This window comes from Agrilus planipennis, unplaced genomic scaffold (genome assembly GCF_000699045.2).
Source record: "Agrilus planipennis isolate EAB-ADULT unplaced genomic scaffold, Apla_2.0 scaffold118, whole genome shotgun sequence".
Lineage (NCBI taxonomy): Eukaryota > Metazoa > Arthropoda > Insecta > Coleoptera > Buprestidae > Agrilus > Agrilus planipennis.
This window is the reverse complement of record NW_020438955.1, coordinates 894,936-914,491: the sequence shown is the minus strand read 5'-3', so window position 1 is coordinate 914,491 and position 19,556 is coordinate 894,936. Positions and strand designations below refer to the sequence as shown.

The window sequence follows — 19,556 nt, the reverse complement described above, 5'->3', positions numbered from 1 at the left end:
TGTTTCGATCGATATTGTTAACGTTTTAGATTTAGACGTAACAACGGACCGTGAAATTGTTTCTAGCTCCGCTAAGCCGACTCGTCCGTTAAGTTATGCTAAACAGACGGACAGAAAGACGACAACGCGAAGAAAAAGTTGCAATCTCGTTTTCTCATACTCGAACTGTTTATATCTGCATTCGTTCAACGTTTCGAAAATGAGAAAAAAAACGGATTAAAATGACTGTCGGTAATTTTAGGAGTGGTCAGTTATAAAAGTTTCGCAAGGGACCTTACAATGCGTTGAAATTTTGTTTTGTTTTATTATATTACGAACCGTATTAAAGTTATTTGAGTGTCCCGAATAAAAAAAGGGACAGCGCACATTGTGACAGTTAAATAAACAACGCAAGAATTATTTAATAATTACAATAATCATCATCATCATCATAAGGCCATCAGTCCGAAGACTGGTTGGATACGCACCTCCACTCTTTCCTATCCTGAGCTAATCTTCGCATTTCCCTAAAACTAGAAACACCCACATCCTTAACTATCTCTAATCTAGGTCTACCTCTACCCCACCTAACTTCCGTTTCCGCCTGTAATACGTCTGTGACTAGACCTTCATGACTGAGAAGGTGTCCTACTAACCTATCTCGCCTATTATTTATTGACTTCCATAGAGTCCTCTGTTCTCTACCTCTTCATTTCTAACCTTCTCTATCCACGGTATCCTCATCATTCGCCACATTTCGAACGCTTCTAACCTTTTCTTTTCCGCCGCGCCCACTGTCCATGTTTCGCACCCGTACAAAGCCGTGCTCCAAACATACACATTTAACAACCTTTTTCGAATTTCTAAATTAACCTTTCGCGAGCATAGAAGTGACTTCTTTTTATTAAAGGCGACACGACCCTGCGCTATCCTCTGCTTTATATCCCTACTACTCCTTCCATCCTCACTTATCTGGTATCTAAAATCAGTCACTTCTTCTAATTTTTCGTTTCCTATATTTATATCCGCTCTTTGCCTACTTTTCCTTACCTTGCTTCCCAGTATTTTTGTCTTACTTTTATTTATTTTCATACGGTACTGTTTTGTCAATACCGCCTCCATTTTATTTAAAGCTATCTCTAACTCCTAACTTAAAATACTATCTAATATTTTCTATACACTAATGTTAAATTCGTATAAGTTCTAATTACAACAGATTACCTAAAATTAATGAAGAGTATATCGTTACTGCTATCACACTCTCGCCGGGATTTGAACCTTTGGATATACGCACGATCACGAGTCGATATATGAAACATTGTTTCCTCATTAATATGTAGTGGTAATGATTACATTAAATTCACATTAATGTTAAAAAAAAAAGATTAAATATTCACCGCTATTAAAAGTTGCATATATCGATCAAGCTAGAGTATCTTCCGCTGGGTCAAATTAGGAAGGCCAAGTGTGTAGGAGTTGTAATTTTTTGTTCGTATATTTTCTACCTACCTACTTCTCTAAAAACTGCCTTAAACTATTCGAATGGTCAAAATCTTTTGAACAAAGCCTAACATCTCTAAAAAAAACTGTATACCAATTTATTGGAATTATTTCACCAGTAGTGTATGCTAATGTACATAACTGCATCCATATTCTGCCTAACAGTGCAAATTAACAATAATTTCGCATTTTACTATAAAAAGCGTTTCTATGACATCATTATTTGATAATCAAATCAACTGCGGCATTTATTTCGGCTTTTACACATCATGAAAACATACTTTGTTTGTTAGAATAAAACTTAAAAATGAAGAATGATTTTTACTTAGATTGGTATGTTCCTATTGAATCGTTAATCATAAATACTTAACAATATTCGGTAGGTCAGTTCAATTATATTACTAATAACGTAAAAACTCCCAAAAATTAACAAAAACAGAGCTGCGCCTTTGGTAGTTCATATCCAGGAACCCTTTCTATGTGTTATTAATTCTTAACGTGTTAATGAGGTAACTGCCAGTTTTAACATTTAAAGTATGATGTACCTATAACAATTAACATTATTATTATGTTTTTGATAATAATGAATGGGAAAAGGTGCTAAACGTACTTGAACATGTTCATTAATATTATTATATACAGGGAGTTGTCTTCGCGTTATACAATATCGTCACTCAACATTAGAAGAGTAGGGAATGAAAATAAATAAAAATGAATCGAAAGGATTGTACCTACCAATCTTTTCGATGACAGGTGCAAGTAGGGTTAGGACTATCACTATTTAGAAAGCGAGATAACACACGACCAGAAGGGAAAAAGTGATAGAAATATAAAACAGAGTTTAATTTGGGAATTCAAAAGAGACATATGAGTACGTTTAGCTTACGGCTCACTAAGGGTATGAATTGTGAACGGTGGGATCTGTAGAAAAAAATGTTTAGAAGCGTTTGAAATGTGGTGTCACAGAAGGATGTTAAAAATACGGAAGGTAGAAACAGTTAGAAATAAAGAGGAATTAAAAATAGTAAGAAAACAGAGGCCACTATGGAAATCAATAAGGAAATGGAGAGAAAGGTTGATAGGACACCTTCTGACGCATGGAAAACTAAGTAGACATATTAAACGAAGAAACAAAAGTAACGAAATGACAAAAATGGCAAAAAAACGAAAAGGAATTAGAAGCTTGCAAAGGAGGAGGTATGAGAAAGAGTAGGAGAACAGGGGCGCTACGGAAATTAATAAGCAAATGAAAAGAAAAGGCTGGTAGACTACCTTCTGAGGCATGGAAAATTATTTAGACATATTAGACGAAGAAAAAAAAGTAGGAAGTGACAAAAATGAGAAAGAATTAGAAGGCTGGAAATGAGGAGGTATTTGAAAGAACAGGAGAATAGGGGCACTATGGAAATTAATAAGGAAATGGAGAGAAAAGGTTGATGGGTTACATTCTGAGTCATGGAAAACTAGGTCGACATTTTAAACTAAGAAACAAAAGTAAGGAAGTGACAAAAATGGCAAAAATTAAGGAGGAATTACAACGCTGGAAACGAGGTGGTATTTGAAAGAACAGAAGAACAGGAAAGCTAAAAAAATCAATAAGGAAATGAAGAGATAGATTGATAGGACAACTTCTGAGGCATGGAAAGCTAGGTAGAATAACGCAGAAACAGGAGTAAAACAGGGAGAAAAAGGGCAAGAGATTAGAAGGTTGGAAATGAGGAGGTATTAAAAAGAGTAGGAGAACAGGGACGCTATGAAAATGGATAAGGAGAAAGAGAGAAAGGATGGTAGGACAACTTCTTATACATGAAGAGCTGGTTAGAGATATATTAGATGAAGTAATAGAAGCAAAGAATCCAGACAAGACCAGAAATGAGGAGATAATAGAAGGCTAGAATTGAATTATGCAAAATTGAAAACAGAGGACACTATGGAAATCAATAAGAAAAAGGAGAAAAGGCAAGGTAGACATATTAAACGCAGAAACAGAAGTTAAAAAGGACTTAAGAAGGCCAATATTAGATTATTGTTTGCAAATAGAGGTATGAGGTTATTTCTGGAAATGCTAAGATTGACTTAGAATAGGAAGAAACGAAGCCACATGTCTATCAGTCTTTGGACTAACAAACTTGTGGTAGTGACGATGATAATCATTAACTATATTAACTAGTATTTGCAGAAAACCACGAAATGGGAGTTTTACTAACGATAAGTAAAATAATGCGTGTTTTTGAATAATCTCTTTCATATATGTTATAAATTCCATAACTGAAAGTTTAGTTATGGCTACCGAAGTTAATAATAAATCTCACGAAACATTGACACAAAAAAAAGTAAAACCGATGTGACTAAAACCTTTCCTGAAAGCCTAAAACCATAAAACTATACTTCAAGTGTTTTACCATTTTTCTTAAAGTTTAACTAAAGGAGGTTTCGCAGTATTAAATAAGATATAATAGGCAATTAAACTTTAAGTAAATGATGTTGGTTTTTTTTAACGGATAAAAGCTAATTTACCTGAACTCCAACACCTTGTAAAGCGGCCACGCCTCCAACCTCCAACTCGGCGCATCTAAGAAGGTTTGGCGCCCACACGATTGCTATATTTCTTGTCGTCATCCCCGTCGACGGGCCATGTTTGGCGACACGGGCTAAATGACGCATCAGGTACTCTAAGGTTCTGAAATCAAATAAGGAACATTTTTAGCAAATAATTTGTTTACGATTAGGTACATAAGCTCTGTCGTAATAACAATGATTCAAAGATATATAATATAAATACTTCCTCAACTTCTGAAGTTGAATTTGATGAACTTCTAAAGCCTAGCCTTATCCTAACCTAAAATAGGACTTGAAAGATGGTTTTTGCATCTAGGGTGTGCTATCACTTTAATTATGTAATAATACTTTTCAGAATTATTATCCTGGTCTTAACAGTTTTCACTGGTGCAAGTGAAGATGGACTAATGCCAAAAAACCTCACTCAGATTTTTTTGGGATACTTATGCAGTTTCAACTCGGCTAGACTAACGTCTAATGTTTTAGGAATGACGCCTGTTGATGATATTATTATTGAAATAATTAGAACTATGTTCTGATTCCACATTTCTTTTATTTCATCAGCCAAAGGAATATATTTTTGAATTTTCTCAATATGTTTTTGTTTAAGATTTTTAGTGTTTGGTACAGCAACATATTGTAATGTTCGTGTGTTCAACAAATTAACTTTTACGAAGAAAACTATTTATTTACACTAATTACTATTAAACTTAAAAACACTATTAAATTATTACTAAGATTCGGTAATTATTCTATTTATTTACACTACTGTTACTATTCACTGTTCTATTTATTTCACTTCTATCACTGTCAATTTATATCTTGATTCACCTCTGCAACGGTCAATTTATTTCTACTCTTCACTTCTGTGATCGTCTCTTCCTTTTTATACTCCCTTGCCTACTTTCCGGAACATTCTCCAGCCGTCCAGAGAAGTCTCGTTTTCTTTGAACGGGTTAATTGCATTCTCGGAACGCAGGTACGACACACACGTTTACAGATACGACGCACATGAAGAAAAGCGCCCGCGGCTAGTCGGCGAATCGATAAGCCGCTCACACACATACGCCCGATCGCACACAATCACGCTCGTGGTCGCTACAATGTATTAGATAGGTTGTTTGTTATGTCAAGTCAAGTCTGTTATGATTAACCGGTTTGTCTGTAATCATGTCTCCATCCCTATAAAGCTTGACTAAGTGGTTTGTATTTATAGTATGGCTCAATTTGATCTATGAGTTTAAAATTTTTGGCTAACAGCGAGTGTATCTGTTTAGCAACATTATTATGCCTGTCGATGTATTGTCGGTTGGCTACCTAAAAATGAGCAACCCCCAATGATATGGTCCATTTTTTATGAGATGTGTTACTTACATGCTCGGCGTGTCCAATGAAATTGTGGGATTTTTTATAATATATTTTTCATAGTTTTTTGTTTTTATTATTTTGTCCTGATCGCTATCATGAATCCCTCAGTTTCTAAGAATATATTTCCTTTATTTAACCACATATCAGAGGCTTTTTTGTCTATAGGTTCCTGCTGTTGTTGGTTCGGGTATTTTACATTAAGCACTTTTGATTTAATTATTAAAAATTTCCCAGCTTCTTAATTTAATTTTCCTTATTTTGACCACAATTACTGCAATTTTTTGTGTTGTTATGGAGTATTTTCGTTAATGCACTATAAAAACTGATGATACCATCATGAGGACTTACTGAAAAGCTAAATCTGCCTCTTACGTGGCAGGTGATGAAAATGAGAAATAGTCTATTTGCGCGACTCATTATTTGGTACCGGCAAAGGTTCCGGTTGGAATTCCTGTTGATGCGTACGAAGATATTTTTGCATTTAGCGTGTAACCACATAAAACATATAAACAAATCAATTCATATGTTTGTGTATACATCTAATGCATAAAATGTACTGTTTTGCACAATTTAAAGTGATTTCATACAAAAAACCAACAACATCTCTTTGTCATATGAGCAAAATTAAAGCCTACGTTAAGTAAAAAATTGTTTGTTATTAGAAAACCAACAATCGACGTTTCGCCTTTTGTTACAGATAATATGCAAAGGTATATATAAAATTAAATGAACAGAACAACCTTATTAAATACTTATCGTCTTGATAAAGTCTTGTAACCAAGGGTGAAACGCCTACTGTCAGTTTTCTGGTAATGAACAACTTTTCATCTCATAACTCATATTGGTTTTGATTTGTCCTATTCTTTGAGCAAAGAAAGAAATGGAAAGTTGTCTTTTCATGCTCCAAATTAATAAACACATAATTCAATTATGTCAAAAAAATAATTACTTTTATGTGACTTAGGAATTGAAGGAAAAGTAGCGAAAGAGAGAATATAAAGATAGGAGACGAAAAATTAGAAGAAGTGGTCGATTTTAGGTATTTAGGAAGTCAGATAAGTCAGGACAGAAGAAGTAGTAGGGATATAAAGCAAAGAATAGCGTAGGGTCGAGTCCCTTTCAATAAGAAGAAGTCACTTCTAAGCTCACGAATGGTTAATTTAGAAATTCGAAAAAGAATGTTAAAGGTGTATGTTTGGAGCACGGCGCTGTACGAGTGGGCGCAGCGAATGATGAGGATATCGTGGATAGAGAAGGTTCGACATGAAGAGGTATTAGAAAGAATAGAACAGAGGATTCTATGGAAGTTAATAAGAAGTAGGCCAGATAGGCTGGTAGGACACCTTCTCAGGCATGAAGGTCTAGTCAGAGACATATTAGAGGCAGAAACGGAAGTTACGAGGGGTAGAGGTAGACCTGGATTAGATTACTGTTCGCAAATAGTTAAGGAATGGGTTGCTCTAGCTTTAGGGAAATGCGAAGATTAGGTTAGGATAGGAAAGAGTAGAGATGCGTGTCTAACCAGTCTTATGATTGACGACCTAATCATATGATGATGATAATGATATGACTCAAATTCAAAAATTAAGATGGACTAATTCGAAATTTAAAACTATCTATCAGAAACAGCCAGGAGTTGAATGTCGCCGTATTCTCTTACATACATCCATTGCAAAATCTTCGAAAATCTTAAATGATAACCTTCAAGAAGATTTAACGTGGAAAGGCACACTGCAGTATTTCCTACACAAGGAGTAATGCAACTTATAATATAAATTATGATGTTCATCTTTCTTAAAACATACTTAACAACTGAGTAATCATTTCAGTTTGCTCATGACTTACAGCGGCATTTTACAAATTGAATTTTGTCGCTGATTTAGTGAACAATACGTTTACGTATGATGAAACATTGAAGTGAAAAATTATGTTACGATGACGTTTCCATTAAATAGACAATTATACACATATATTAAAGAGAATTAATTCTACTACTGCAGATAACCTCAAATTAATGATTAATAATAATAATCGTAGCTTAGTGGTAAAGTAATGATGCGTAAAGCCAGCGACCCGGGTTCGATTCCCGACGAGGGTGTTATAGCAGCTACAACTTTTCCTCATTATTTTCAGGTTATCTGTAGTGTTAAAAATTTATTCAAAAATTAATTCATTTTGATGTATTAAAAACTCCACAAAAATTCTTCTAAAATATACCAACGATGTTTAAAGTTATGGTTCACAAGGTATATGCCGCTTTTATTGTGATGCAACATTTTGTTCACAAAAATAAGACACAATAGTACATGCGTCGAGACACATAATGCTGAATGTGAACAAAAGGTATCTTTATCATCACCATTACACCAAATTTTGCCGTCTCGGCATATTTTCGGAATTCATTAGCATCAGATCACTAAAGAGTTAATTAGCGGGTTTAATTAGAATTCAAGAATTCCACGACTGTATAAAATATAGCCAGACTCGTCGATTACGGATTACCATGTGAACCGTTACATAACACGGAACGTGCAGTGAAGTGCTTGATTTATTAAATATTTTTTTCGTTAATATATTTATGAAAATACGGTTAAGAATAGGGAATAATAACGCAATGTGTTACTGCAGAGAATTGGAAACACGCAAACCGTTGTCATTCAAATTCAAAGGTAAAGTGATATTTAATCTTTTACCAAAATTCGTTTTGCATATAAGTTAACGGATACGGCCGAAATATGAACGGTACCACGACATAACGAAAGCAGAAGAAAAACAAGAGCTTCACTTGCGTAATGTATCTTATCAAGTCCATTGCTAGGTACAACAATTTCGGAATATTAGCATCCATTTAACACGCTGTAGTTATTAAAATTTTTATTTGGGTAGCAGTTATACTAGAAAGAAATGCAAAGAAAAGGTTAGATGCGTTCGAAATGTGAAGTTACAGGCGAATGATGAGGATACTGTGGATAGAGAAGGTTAGAAATGAAGAGGTATTAGAAAGAATAGGAGAACAGAGGAAGTCAATAAGAGGCGTGATAGGTTGGTAGGACATCTTCTCAGGCATGAAGGTCTAGCCCGAGATATATTGAGCAGAAACAGGAGTTAAGAGGAGTAGAGGTAGATTTAGTTTAGATTACTGTTCGCAAGTAGTTAAGAATGTGGGTTGTTATAGTTTTGGAGAAATGCGAAGATTAGCTCAGGATAGGCAGAAGTGGAGATGCGTACCCGACCAGTCTTAGGACTGCCGACCTTATGATGATGAGTAGTTATACTGCGTTATTTCTGGGACTGAGGTCGTTCTTTAGCTGATGAATACAATGAAGTAAAGTAGGTGTGGTTTCTATGTCTTCTGGTAAATTTGAAGGTTATTTTTCCGCTAAAAAAGTGTCGTAGATGTGTCATTAAAAAAAAAAATTAGGACCGGACTGGGTTCGAACTGACGTATTCTCGAATTCACCAGAGATTACGTGTGGACCATTTAGTCATCGACATACGGCACTTATTCTTTTTCGTACTGTCTCATATTACAACAGGGAAGTAAGCTGTAACATATGTCAAAATCGAAACAAGTTCGTCATGACTCTACTTGATGACAATGAAAGCGATGTAACCTACAATTCTCTGGCGCAGTTTGTATTGTATTTAGTAAACAAATGTGAATTTCAGTCATTATCGATCGGATTAATTTGAACAGAGCATGTTGATGATGCACACGCAATTTCTCACGACCACTGCCTGTTCCGGAAGAACTAGATGTGTGACCAAATAATAATAATAATAGGTTGCAACGAGAAATAATAATAATAATAATAATAGTAACAAGAAAATTCTGTCAGCCAATCATATACTGCACAATATCTGTGACTCAGAATATAAAAATTGTTTTAGAAGCAAATGGCAGATGTTTTTGAGATTTCGGGTCAAAATTTTTAAAAATAATATCTTTTTCCAATGTTTTTGATGTTAGTATTGTTGTGGCTCATTTAAAAGTTTTAACAGTGTTGGGAAGTCATTTCCACTGCCCTGTTTGTACAAAATGGTGTTCTTTCAGTGTCTTATTCACTGAAAAAAAGGAAAAATGTCGAAAGAATGTAGCAATAGGTNAAGATTAATAATGATTAAATAGAAAAATTTATGGGGTGGCTGTAAACGGTACCACATAACGTATGTATGTATTGTAAATATATCATTTTGATAATATTCTATATATATGGCTAAATTGGTGCAGGCGCACAGAAATCTATATTTAAACTGAACTTTTTGAGGTACTTATTGTGTATTCTACCTTTTGTCCAATGGTGTAGCGAAAGGGAGAAGGGGGGGGGGTGAAAGACAATAGTTCTGAAAACCACAATTACGTAAAATCATTTAATACTCATAAACACTAGTTTATATTATTTATTACATGTATGTAAGTACGCCACTGATGATTCTATCGTGTTTAAAAAAATAATTAAGCGTAGCAGACTATCAATTAGCAACTTCCAACGATATAACCAAAAACAGAAGCAGTCGGAGGTTCTGTATTATTTACCTAATTAAATTATACATTGATACATTCTACCCTGCAAAAAAAAGACATTCTAAATTCGAATGCTTGACTTGGCAGGGGCGCGCCTCTACCGTGTCCTTCAATACTTCACAAAATAATACTTCTTGTGGTTATTCTGTGCAAGTTGATGCTCTAAATTTCTTGGTGTTCGAAGCACGTGATCAGCCACCTTAAAACGCAAGAAAAAGACAGTGTGCCGCAACGCTACGCCAAAAAAGAGAAGCATTCTGATGTCGTGCCTCGATCTTACGATTGATTAATTAAATTACATAGCGTCCATTATCGTAGTTTGCGTTTTTTAACGCCTTTAATTAGACGACACCACGTTGGCACGTTATAAGATCAACTATTTGTTAACGCAGCTCCAGCTTCTACCATTTCACCATTTCTTATATCCTGCCTTGAATCTCGTTTAAAATTTTGAAACTTAATCGAAAACGCCCGTCGAAAACTAAAGAACTTAGCGACTTATTGTTATACTGTAATTCTTCTTTCGACGACGGTGGGACAGACGGCATGCGGTCTCGCAACCGCAACGAATTTTTCGTCGTCGCCAACTAATTAAATAACCATCTATCTTAATACTTCTGTCGAGATTCGAATAATAAAATCAGCAACAAAATAAATAAATATTCATGACAATGATAAAGATAACTTTAATTGGTAATAATTCTAATAAATAATATATACTTCAGTGTACGTATCTCTTCGGTAAATTGCTCTTTCTGGGATTAAAGGGTGAAAATGTGCCTCGGATATGTCTACCTCAGAAATCCAAAAAGTTGTTAATTTAATCGGAATTTTTAATTAAAAATTAGTATTTTGAAGAGTTAAACGCGTGTAAATGTCAATATTCAGGCGTGTAGGGTCGTGGATACTCAATAGGATGGCAAAGGCAAATCTAAAGGCCGCGGACAGTTGGAATTTCTTGCTAACGTTTCGCTAGCAAGAATGGCGAACTTCTTGAGATATCTTTCCCTTTTCGATGCTGGATGGAAGGAAGAAAAGGATTATGTCTGGAGCATGGATATGTATTACGAGGTGTTGCAGGTGAATGATGAGGATAGAGAAGGTTAGAAATGAGCAGGTATTAGAAAGAGAACAGAAGGCGATATGGAGGTCACTAAGAAATGGACGGGATAGGCAGATACGAAAGTCTAGTTAAAGACGTTAAAAACAGGAGTTAAGAGGAGAGAGGAGTAGAGGTAGACTTAGGTTAGATTACTGTTAAGGATGTGGGGTGTTCTAGTGAAGGTGCGCTCAGGATAGAAAAAAGTGGAAGTGATGATGATGTTTATGAATGATTCACTATGCACATCATCATCATCATCATCATAAGGTCGTCAGTCCTAAGACTAGTTGGACACACACCTCCACTCCTTCCTATCCTGAGCTAATCTTCGCATTTGCCTAAAACCAGAACAACCCATACCCGTACCTATCTACTAACAGTAATCTAATCCAGGTCTACCTCTACCCCTCCTAACTCCTGTTTCTGTCACTAATATGTCTCCGACTAGACCTTCATGCCTGAGAAGGTGTCCTACCAACCTATCCCGCCTATTTCTTATTGTCTTCCATAGAGTCCTCTGTTATCCTATTCTTTCCAATACCTCTTCATTTCTAACCTTTTCTACCCACGATATCCTCATCATCCGCCTATGACACCACATTTCGAACGCTTCTAACCTTTTCTTTTCCTCCGCGCCCACTGTCCATGTTTCGCACCCGTACAGCGCCATACTCCAAACATAAACCTTTAACAACCTTTTTTGAATTTCTAAATTAACTGTTCGCGAGCATAGAAGTGACTTCTTTTTGTTGAAGGCGACTCGACCCTGCGCTATCCTCTGCTTTATATCCCTGTTACCCCTTCCGTCCTGACTTATCACATCCTAGATACCTGAAATCGGTAACTTCTTATAATTTTTCGTCTCTTATCTTTATATTCGCTCTTTCCCTAGTTTTCCTTTGCTTGCATACCAGTATTTTTGTTTTACTTTTATTTATTATCAATACCGCTTCCAATTTATTTAAAACTATCTCTAACTCCTTACTATGCACAAAAAATATTTAAAAATACTAAGGCTAAAAGGTTACCGTGAATGTTTACTACTAAAAATGGTTGAATATGAATATCGATAATTCCACCGGAATACTTCAACTAAGAAGATTCTTTCCTTTATAATTCGTGATACTTTTTTTACCTCATAACATTAACTGTGGAGTTAGGCGAATACGAAGACGTTAAGTTAATACTATCTGGACGACATGGCGATTGCGTTTTGTTGTCATTGTTGTTGAGCAACAGTACCTATCTGATGCAAGATAATCAACAATCCTCTAGGTATGCTATTTAATTTTTTCGCCGTTCATATAAAAATTGAATTCCAACTAATTCACGCTTCTTTATCGCATCTGGCGCGGTCGCGAAGATTGCGCTTCGAATTTTTTCGCGTGCCGCGCATTCGAATCGCTTAAAACACCTTGTTAATGTCATTTCATATTGTAAGCCGTGACAAAAATAATCTTAGCATTTTTAACTTATATTTGCAACAGAGTGGCTTTTTCTAATATTGCAAAACCCATGACTCTCATTGCACTGTAATAGAGCAGAAGACTTAATTTTTGTAAAGTTCAAAGCGATTTTGAAGAACCAAAAATAACAACCTTCCAACCCTTAATTGCCTTGAAGTTTCTTTAATATATTCCAAACTAAGGGATGAAATAGAGAACAGATTAATTTTTGTAAGTTATACATGAAGAAATTGTCAAAAATTAACAATTCCCAAATGAATTAACTTGTACTCATCCCACACTATTCATAACCTAACCTAACCCATTAAAAAATGAACAATAAATACGATACTGAATTAATTTTTTTATTAACTAGCTAATTCGCGGTCCGGGTTCGATTCCCGGAGAGGGAGTGTCAGCAGTAACAATTTTTTATTCACTTCCATAGAATCCTCTGCTCTTCATTTCTAACCTTCTCTATCCGGCTTGACCCTGCACTATCCTCTGCTTTATATCCCTACTACTCCTTCCGTCCTAACTTATCTGACTTCCTAGATACCTAAAATCAGCCGCTTCTTCTAATTTTTCGTTTCCTATCTTTACATTCGCTCATTCCTTACTTTTACTTCTCTTGCATGCCAGTATTTTTATATTACATTTGTTTATTTTCATACAATACTGTGTTGTCAACACCATTATCATTTCATTTAAAGCTATTTCTAACGCCTCCTTGCTAGATGCTAATACTGCTACATCATCTGCAAATTTAAGCATACTAATCTATTGTCCCTGTATATCTATCCCTACAGTTGTACTGTCTTTAAGGATGTTGATCGCGTCTTCGATATACAGGGTGTCCCAGTTATAATAATTAAAAAAAGAAAACATGGCTTCCTGACACAAAATACAACAAAAAAGTGTTATACAATTTTTCAATCCAGTGACAATTGAGCTAGCAAATCGTCTTTGTAAATTTGAACGTACAATTTGTTTCATTACGGGCCTGGATCTAGGCGACTAACGTCGCTCAGCTGATCTAGTGTGGATGTAACAAGTACCTACCGGGAAGAAGCCGAATGCACTTCCACCTTGTAAAAAAAAGGTAAAAGTGAAAAAGAAATGCGTACCTTTTTTAAAAAATGTTTAAATTGTCCGCCATTCGCTTCAATGCAACACTGACAGCGACGTACCCAGTTGCTGCGAATTTTGGCCCAGATACCGGGAATATTTCGAATTATCCGATAGGCATTGGTAATGTAACTCACCACCAACTGACGGTTGAATAAGAACCGTACTAGAATGCACTATCACACTACTAATTGTCCTTATTGTAATAGTCTTTTATGAAATGACCACTAAATAAATAAACTAACACTAACAAACAAGTAAATTCCACAACAATCCAAAGCGAACTGAACAACCTGTTAGAATCTACAACATTATGTGCCTTGTTTTCGAGTCACTTCCAGCAGTGTAATTATACGAGGTTATATCAATACTTAGCTTTTTACATTTAATGAAAACAAAATAACCAAAATTGGTCCTTCTGGACACACCCTTGTATTACCCCACGTGGGGTTAATGAGCCCTGCCAGGCAAAAGTAACGTTTAACACATGTGAATGGTCAAAGTAGGTCTGCATCTTGTCTCAACTTTTACAACCATAACACATACATTTGTTTTCGTACACTAGTACGTTATGTTACAAACTTTTACCAAACGCTGGGTGGTGAGGGTTGTTTGTGCACCGCTTCTAACTATTCCGTAGTTGTTAAAATTTCTTTTCTATTTAAAATAACATAATACTCGACGTCATGGACTACATTAGGTCCACTTCAGTTTACGATCACGGGATTTTCGATTGTGATAGGTACATAGTTTTTCTAACGTGTTTCAGTCATCTAATGGACCTTAACGCGAGTGCATTTTCTTCAGCTGATCCGTAACTTAATACCAAACATAAACAATAACATCACCCCAAAAACCAGCTGATTCCGACCTACTGAAGGTGAATTTTTCTACGATCAGCTGGCAATCGTAATTAATTTGCGATTGTTCAGGACCGGCATCGAAACTGTTATAATTTTATAATTTTTTATTTTGTTTTAAAAGTCAAAAGTGTTATAACATTTTATGTTCCAAATGTCGGTAGGAATCTGTGGTATAAATATTAATTATTATAACTGGGACACCCTATATAGATTAAAAAGTAGTGGTGACAGTGTGCATCCTTGTCTGACTCCATTCCTAATACTTACTTGTCTATGTTGCTACTCCAGCTCTATATCTGCCTGTCGCTCTTTATACAAACTAAGTATCACTCTTCTATCTCTGTACCTCATCCCTACATTTTTAAGTATAATTAACATCTTACACCACTTAACACTGAAAGAAAGCGTTTTCTAAATCTATAAATCCTATGTAGGCACTATTTCCTTTTTCCATCTTTTCTCTATAAAACCCGTAAGTACAGCTAGAATAGCAGCCTGAACGTTTTAAGACGGGTAGTACCAAAAGCGCGCACGCGCAATAAACGGCTACATCATTTAGAGAGATGTTCTGCCCTTATAGTGAAATTTAATATTTAACAACTTTTAACCCATTTAACATTGTCGAAATCTTTTTCTTAATCTACAAATCCTATGTACGCGCTCTTTGTAACCACTGCAAAATGTGAAATTTATAAACAAAAAAAAAGCTTACCTATAATGTGGGGGCGGCAACTTTTGTACAACCTCCCTCATTTTCAGCAGCCTATCCCTGTCGTTGGTAGAATTCCTGTTGACACTGTGGCAACCTTGCACCGCACTAACAAAACCCTGATACAGTTGGTAGGTACAGAGGGGGTTAGGCAACTCCCTGAAACAAACAAAAATAATCAATGAAAAATCAATGCAAGTAAAACCTTTTGGCTCTTCAATTCCAGAATAAATATCGTTATCCTTAGTTTAAAATTAATTTTTTCTTTTTAGGAGTTATCACCCTCGTCCTTTTCTTCGCAATTTTCGATTCGAGTCATCAAGGGTCAAGTAAGTAAAAAATGCAAAGTATCGTCATGTTTAGACAATTTTTTTTAATTAACACCGCTATTATCAATTAATTACTTGTTCATAACTATTTTACACACTTTATCGCTTTTCGCCCTGAATTCAACTGTTTCTTTCGAAAAAACTTTTGAGTGCTTCATTCCCACCAGCCACTTATGCTGGTCGGCGGGCAGTCCCTTCGGATTACGCCGGAAGGCCCTCTTAAGCATCCTTTCAGGAATCGTGGGAATGGATGGGTGGTGGTTCGGGTGAGAAAGATGAGACGGACGAAATAAAGACAGAATAGAATGAAAGATTATCTGTGGAATATTACTGCTCCAGCATTTGCCTAAGCGATCCAAGGAAACCACAGAAAAACTTGGTCCAAGGCAGACGGACCCGGAATCGGACCGGAGTCCTCCCGAATGCTAAGCAATGGTCTAACTTCTAGGCCATGCCGCTCGGTCAAGCTTTTTCTGATCTCGCGGCAACTATTTATAGGTGTCGGACTTGTTCTAGAAAGATCCCAGAATGTACTTCTAGAGACTTTTGGCTTCTTACTTACTAACAATTTAGGCAACCTACTATAAGTTATTTGGCGCTTCTTTATGCATGTTGACCTACCTACACGTGACACTATCATTAGCTAAACAGAAATTAAACTTTAAGCTTTATCGCCTAACCGAACTAACCGCGTTTTATCCAACTCTTATAACGCTATGTACTCACAGAGATAATCTTAATAAATAAATCTGTGCAGTTCCAAACACACTCGAATGGGAATGTGCTCCAGACGACACGATTATACCCGATCCTCATGACTGTCGAAAGTTCTACAATTGCGTTTATGGAAGGCTCAAGTCTGAGACGTGTCCTGTAAATACTCATTTTAACCCAGACTACCTAATCTGCGATTGGCCTGAAAATGTCCACTGCGCACAAGGAACCGTAAGAGTCCCTAAAGGGCCTTTCGGCTCCTCCCCGTACGTAAGCGAAGACTCTTCAGGGGGAGACAATTCTGGAATGCACTCTTCCAATGGCGACGACACTTCTCAAGGTTCATCTTCAGGAAGTTACGGTTCGGGTTATGGAAACTCACAATCGTACTATGGGAACAAAGGTTATTCTAGTTCTGCTAGTAATGCTGGGTCATACGAACCAAACAGTGTTACAGGTTTTACAAAACAACCTGGTTCCCTTTATTCTAATAAAAATACAGGAAAATATGGATGGAATGGCCAAAATCAGGGTAAACCATCGTGGTTGACACATGGTGGATCGTCTTCATATCCTGGAAGTAGAGGACCATCTGGTCCTTCGGTATCATATGGTGCTGTTGTAGGGCCAACAGGACCTCATGTTTCTTATGGGCCTCTTGTAGGGCCCAAAGGTCCATCAGTAACCTACGGAAAAAGCATAGGTCCTGTGGGACCTTCAGTATCTTACGAAGGCCAGGTAGGCCCAAAGGGTCCTACTGTGTCATATGGAGGCGGGGTAAGCCCGGAAGGACCTTCGATATCTTATGGTGGGCATGAAGGCCCGAATGGTCCTTCTGTATCTTATGGAGTTGGGAGAGGCCCAGGAGAACCTTCAGTATCTTATGGAGGACAGGAGGGCCCAAGTGGTCCCTCTACTTCTTATGGAGGACAGGAAGGCCCAAGTGGTCCCTCTACTTCATATGGAGGCAACACTGGATCAGCAGGATCTTCTGCATTGTACGGTAAAAATCAAGGACCACAAGGTCCTTCTGCATTTTCACCAGAAAATATTGACATGACTAGGCCATATAATCAAGGATCAAGTTCTGGATTAAACGGTCCTATACCAAGTGGTCCATCAAATTCCTATTCTGGAAATTCTGGAAATTCTGAACCGAATAGTGTATCGGGATATTATCCTGGAAGCTATCCGCCAAATAACGATCAATCTAAACCCTACTCGAGTTACGGAGGCATGGGGGGAAATCAAGGACAATCGAGTTCTTTCGGAAACGGCTATCCTAGTCAGCCTTACGGTCCAGGTGGTAAGCATGTCGCAATCTTATTAGTTTAGAAACGAGTCTCTATAAATAGGCGTTAAAGTTTCTAACAAATGACATTCCAGGAATTCTAAATTATCTAATTCGTCCATTTTATAATCCTCTATAATAGTGGACAGTTAACAGTGCAACGATGTTAATTTCTTTTTGCCTTCTTTTAATTATTCATTGCAGATGACATAATGAACTTCTACTTCGACTTTATTTATACAACCTCATCGTAGAACTACAATGCAAATTAAAATTGCAATAACTGATTTGTACGGCTCGTTATTATTTTAATAAGGTGTAATTTTTTTTAATAAATATCGATAAATGGGAAGCAGTTATAATTAGAATAGAGGACCTAATAATTACTTTTTAATTAACTTCTTCGAATAATAAGTTACTGTTACAATTATGTAATGCAACTTCTTGTTTCTCCTGAAAACGCGACACAGTTGTCACATCTGAAAAAAAGATACGTTTCAATGCTTTTTAGCATGACAAGTTCCCAAGGCTTTGAACTATTACACACAGGTGTACAACAATATGTACTTTTGTAGGGATTATTTTAGTAAAGTAATAAGCACTTATATAATAAAATAATTCGTAGTGGGCTGTATTCTGTCGAAACTGCCAGCCGCGGATCGTGATTTCGATCTTTTTGGATCTCACCAGTGCGTCGCAGGCAGCTCCGACAGAACACAGACCAACTTTTACCGGCTGTCTTAACAGCGCGTTTTAGAAAATACCACAAATGGCGCGGTAAACGCCATCTGTAGTACGATGCTACATTTTAGGATTACGTATGCTCCAACAAGGTCTCCACTTGTGTGGATATCTACCTTACGTTGAGGTTAGCTACGCCGGGATTCGCAAGTAGATATCCACACAAGTGGACCTTGTTGGAGCATACGTAATCCTAATATGTAGCATCGTGCTACAGATGGCGTTTACCGCGCCATTTGTGGTATTTTCTAAAAAGCATTTATATAGTTTAATATATAATATACTTATTTTCTATTTTGTGTAATTTATTTTTGCTATGTCCCTTATCGCCTTTAAATCCTGCTTTTATTTTAGACAATGTTCATTCCCAGTTGAAGCATTTCGTTAGGAATATTCTAAATCGAAAAATGACCTCTACAAAAGTTGTTCGGTTTGAAGGGGGTGATTTGATTCTCAATTGTTTTTTTTTTTTTTTGATATCCAAATCCAATATATCATAGAAAAAAAGGCCAAAACAGAAAATTGTATCTATAAATGTTATTGATTCCTATGGCGGTCATATTACAACAGCGATCTCATTGGGGTCCTGGGCAACAGAATCAAATGACCCCTTTGGAACCCAACAACATTGTAGAGGTCATTTTCCGATTTCAAACTTCCTTTACGAAATATTTGCGATGATAAATTAAAATGGGACACTTGGTATAATATAATGTTTCTTTAATTCGCAGGGTATTATCCTTTCTGTACCGATCAGTCTCATCAGCATTCTAATCCAAAAGAACACGAAGCATCTGGGATACAGACCACTACAACAGATAATTATTCTGGGCCAACCAATGCACCTCCAGGTGACTCAACTACATCTGCGGCATCACACCCAGGAAATGCGGAATCGACCGGCTCCCCTACCGTATCCACTTCGCAACCTTCCAATAATAATGAGATTTCCAGTACACCATCGGACTGGAAGTCATCAACACTTCTGCCGCAAACTAGTACCACGTTACCAAGTGGCATCACAACAACGAGTTCAAATGCTGCACAAGAAGAAGGGCAACAAGGGGGCCCATCAACGAATACAGCAAAGAAAAGTAAACGTAACTGTGTTTGTACAGACGAATGAAAGCGAACGTTTGATTGTTATTGTTATATATCATAAAATAAAAAATATAAAAGAAGTTCTTATTCTTTTTGAGGATTGTATTCCATTTTTGGAAAGAAAACAATTAAAAAGTAAGTTTAAACAAAAAAAATTAGTTTCTCCTTCGTTACTTATCTACAAGCATTTAAACAAATGTTC

At 36.4% G+C, this 19,556-nt stretch overlaps 2 protein-coding genes across 4 annotated transcripts in view; one reads left to right on the top strand and one right to left on the bottom strand.

Annotated features, from left to right (window-relative positions):
- Positions 1–19,556, bottom strand: part of LOC108743063 (GTPase-activating protein CdGAPr) — a 123,888-nt gene that overhangs the window by 14,654 nt on the left and 89,678 nt on the right. For both annotated transcript variants that reach the window (XM_018478479.1, XM_018478478.1), the window contains 2 exons: positions 15,182–15,337; positions 3,997–4,159 (listed from right to left, as the gene is read on the bottom strand). In XM_018478479.1, the coding sequence (XP_018333981.1) occupies positions 3,997–4,159; positions 15,182–15,337 (319 nt within the window). The remainder of the gene's footprint in view (positions 1–3,996; positions 4,160–15,181; positions 15,338–19,556) is intronic.
- Positions 7,906–19,434, top strand: LOC108743064 (spidroin-2-like). Of its 2 annotated transcripts, XM_018478481.1 has the most exons (5): positions 7,906–8,075; positions 15,451–15,507; positions 16,265–16,624; positions 16,679–17,527; positions 18,985–19,434. In XM_018478481.1, the coding sequence occupies exons 1-5, from the start codon at positions 7,985–7,987 to the stop codon at positions 19,377–19,379; spliced, it is 1,752 nt and encodes a 583-aa protein (XP_018333983.1). In that variant the 5' UTR covers positions 7,906–7,984; the 3' UTR covers positions 19,380–19,434. The 2 variants fall into 2 exon arrangements, with proteins under 2 accessions (XP_018333983.1, XP_018333982.1); XM_018478480.1 differs by having other exon boundaries at positions 16,265–17,527.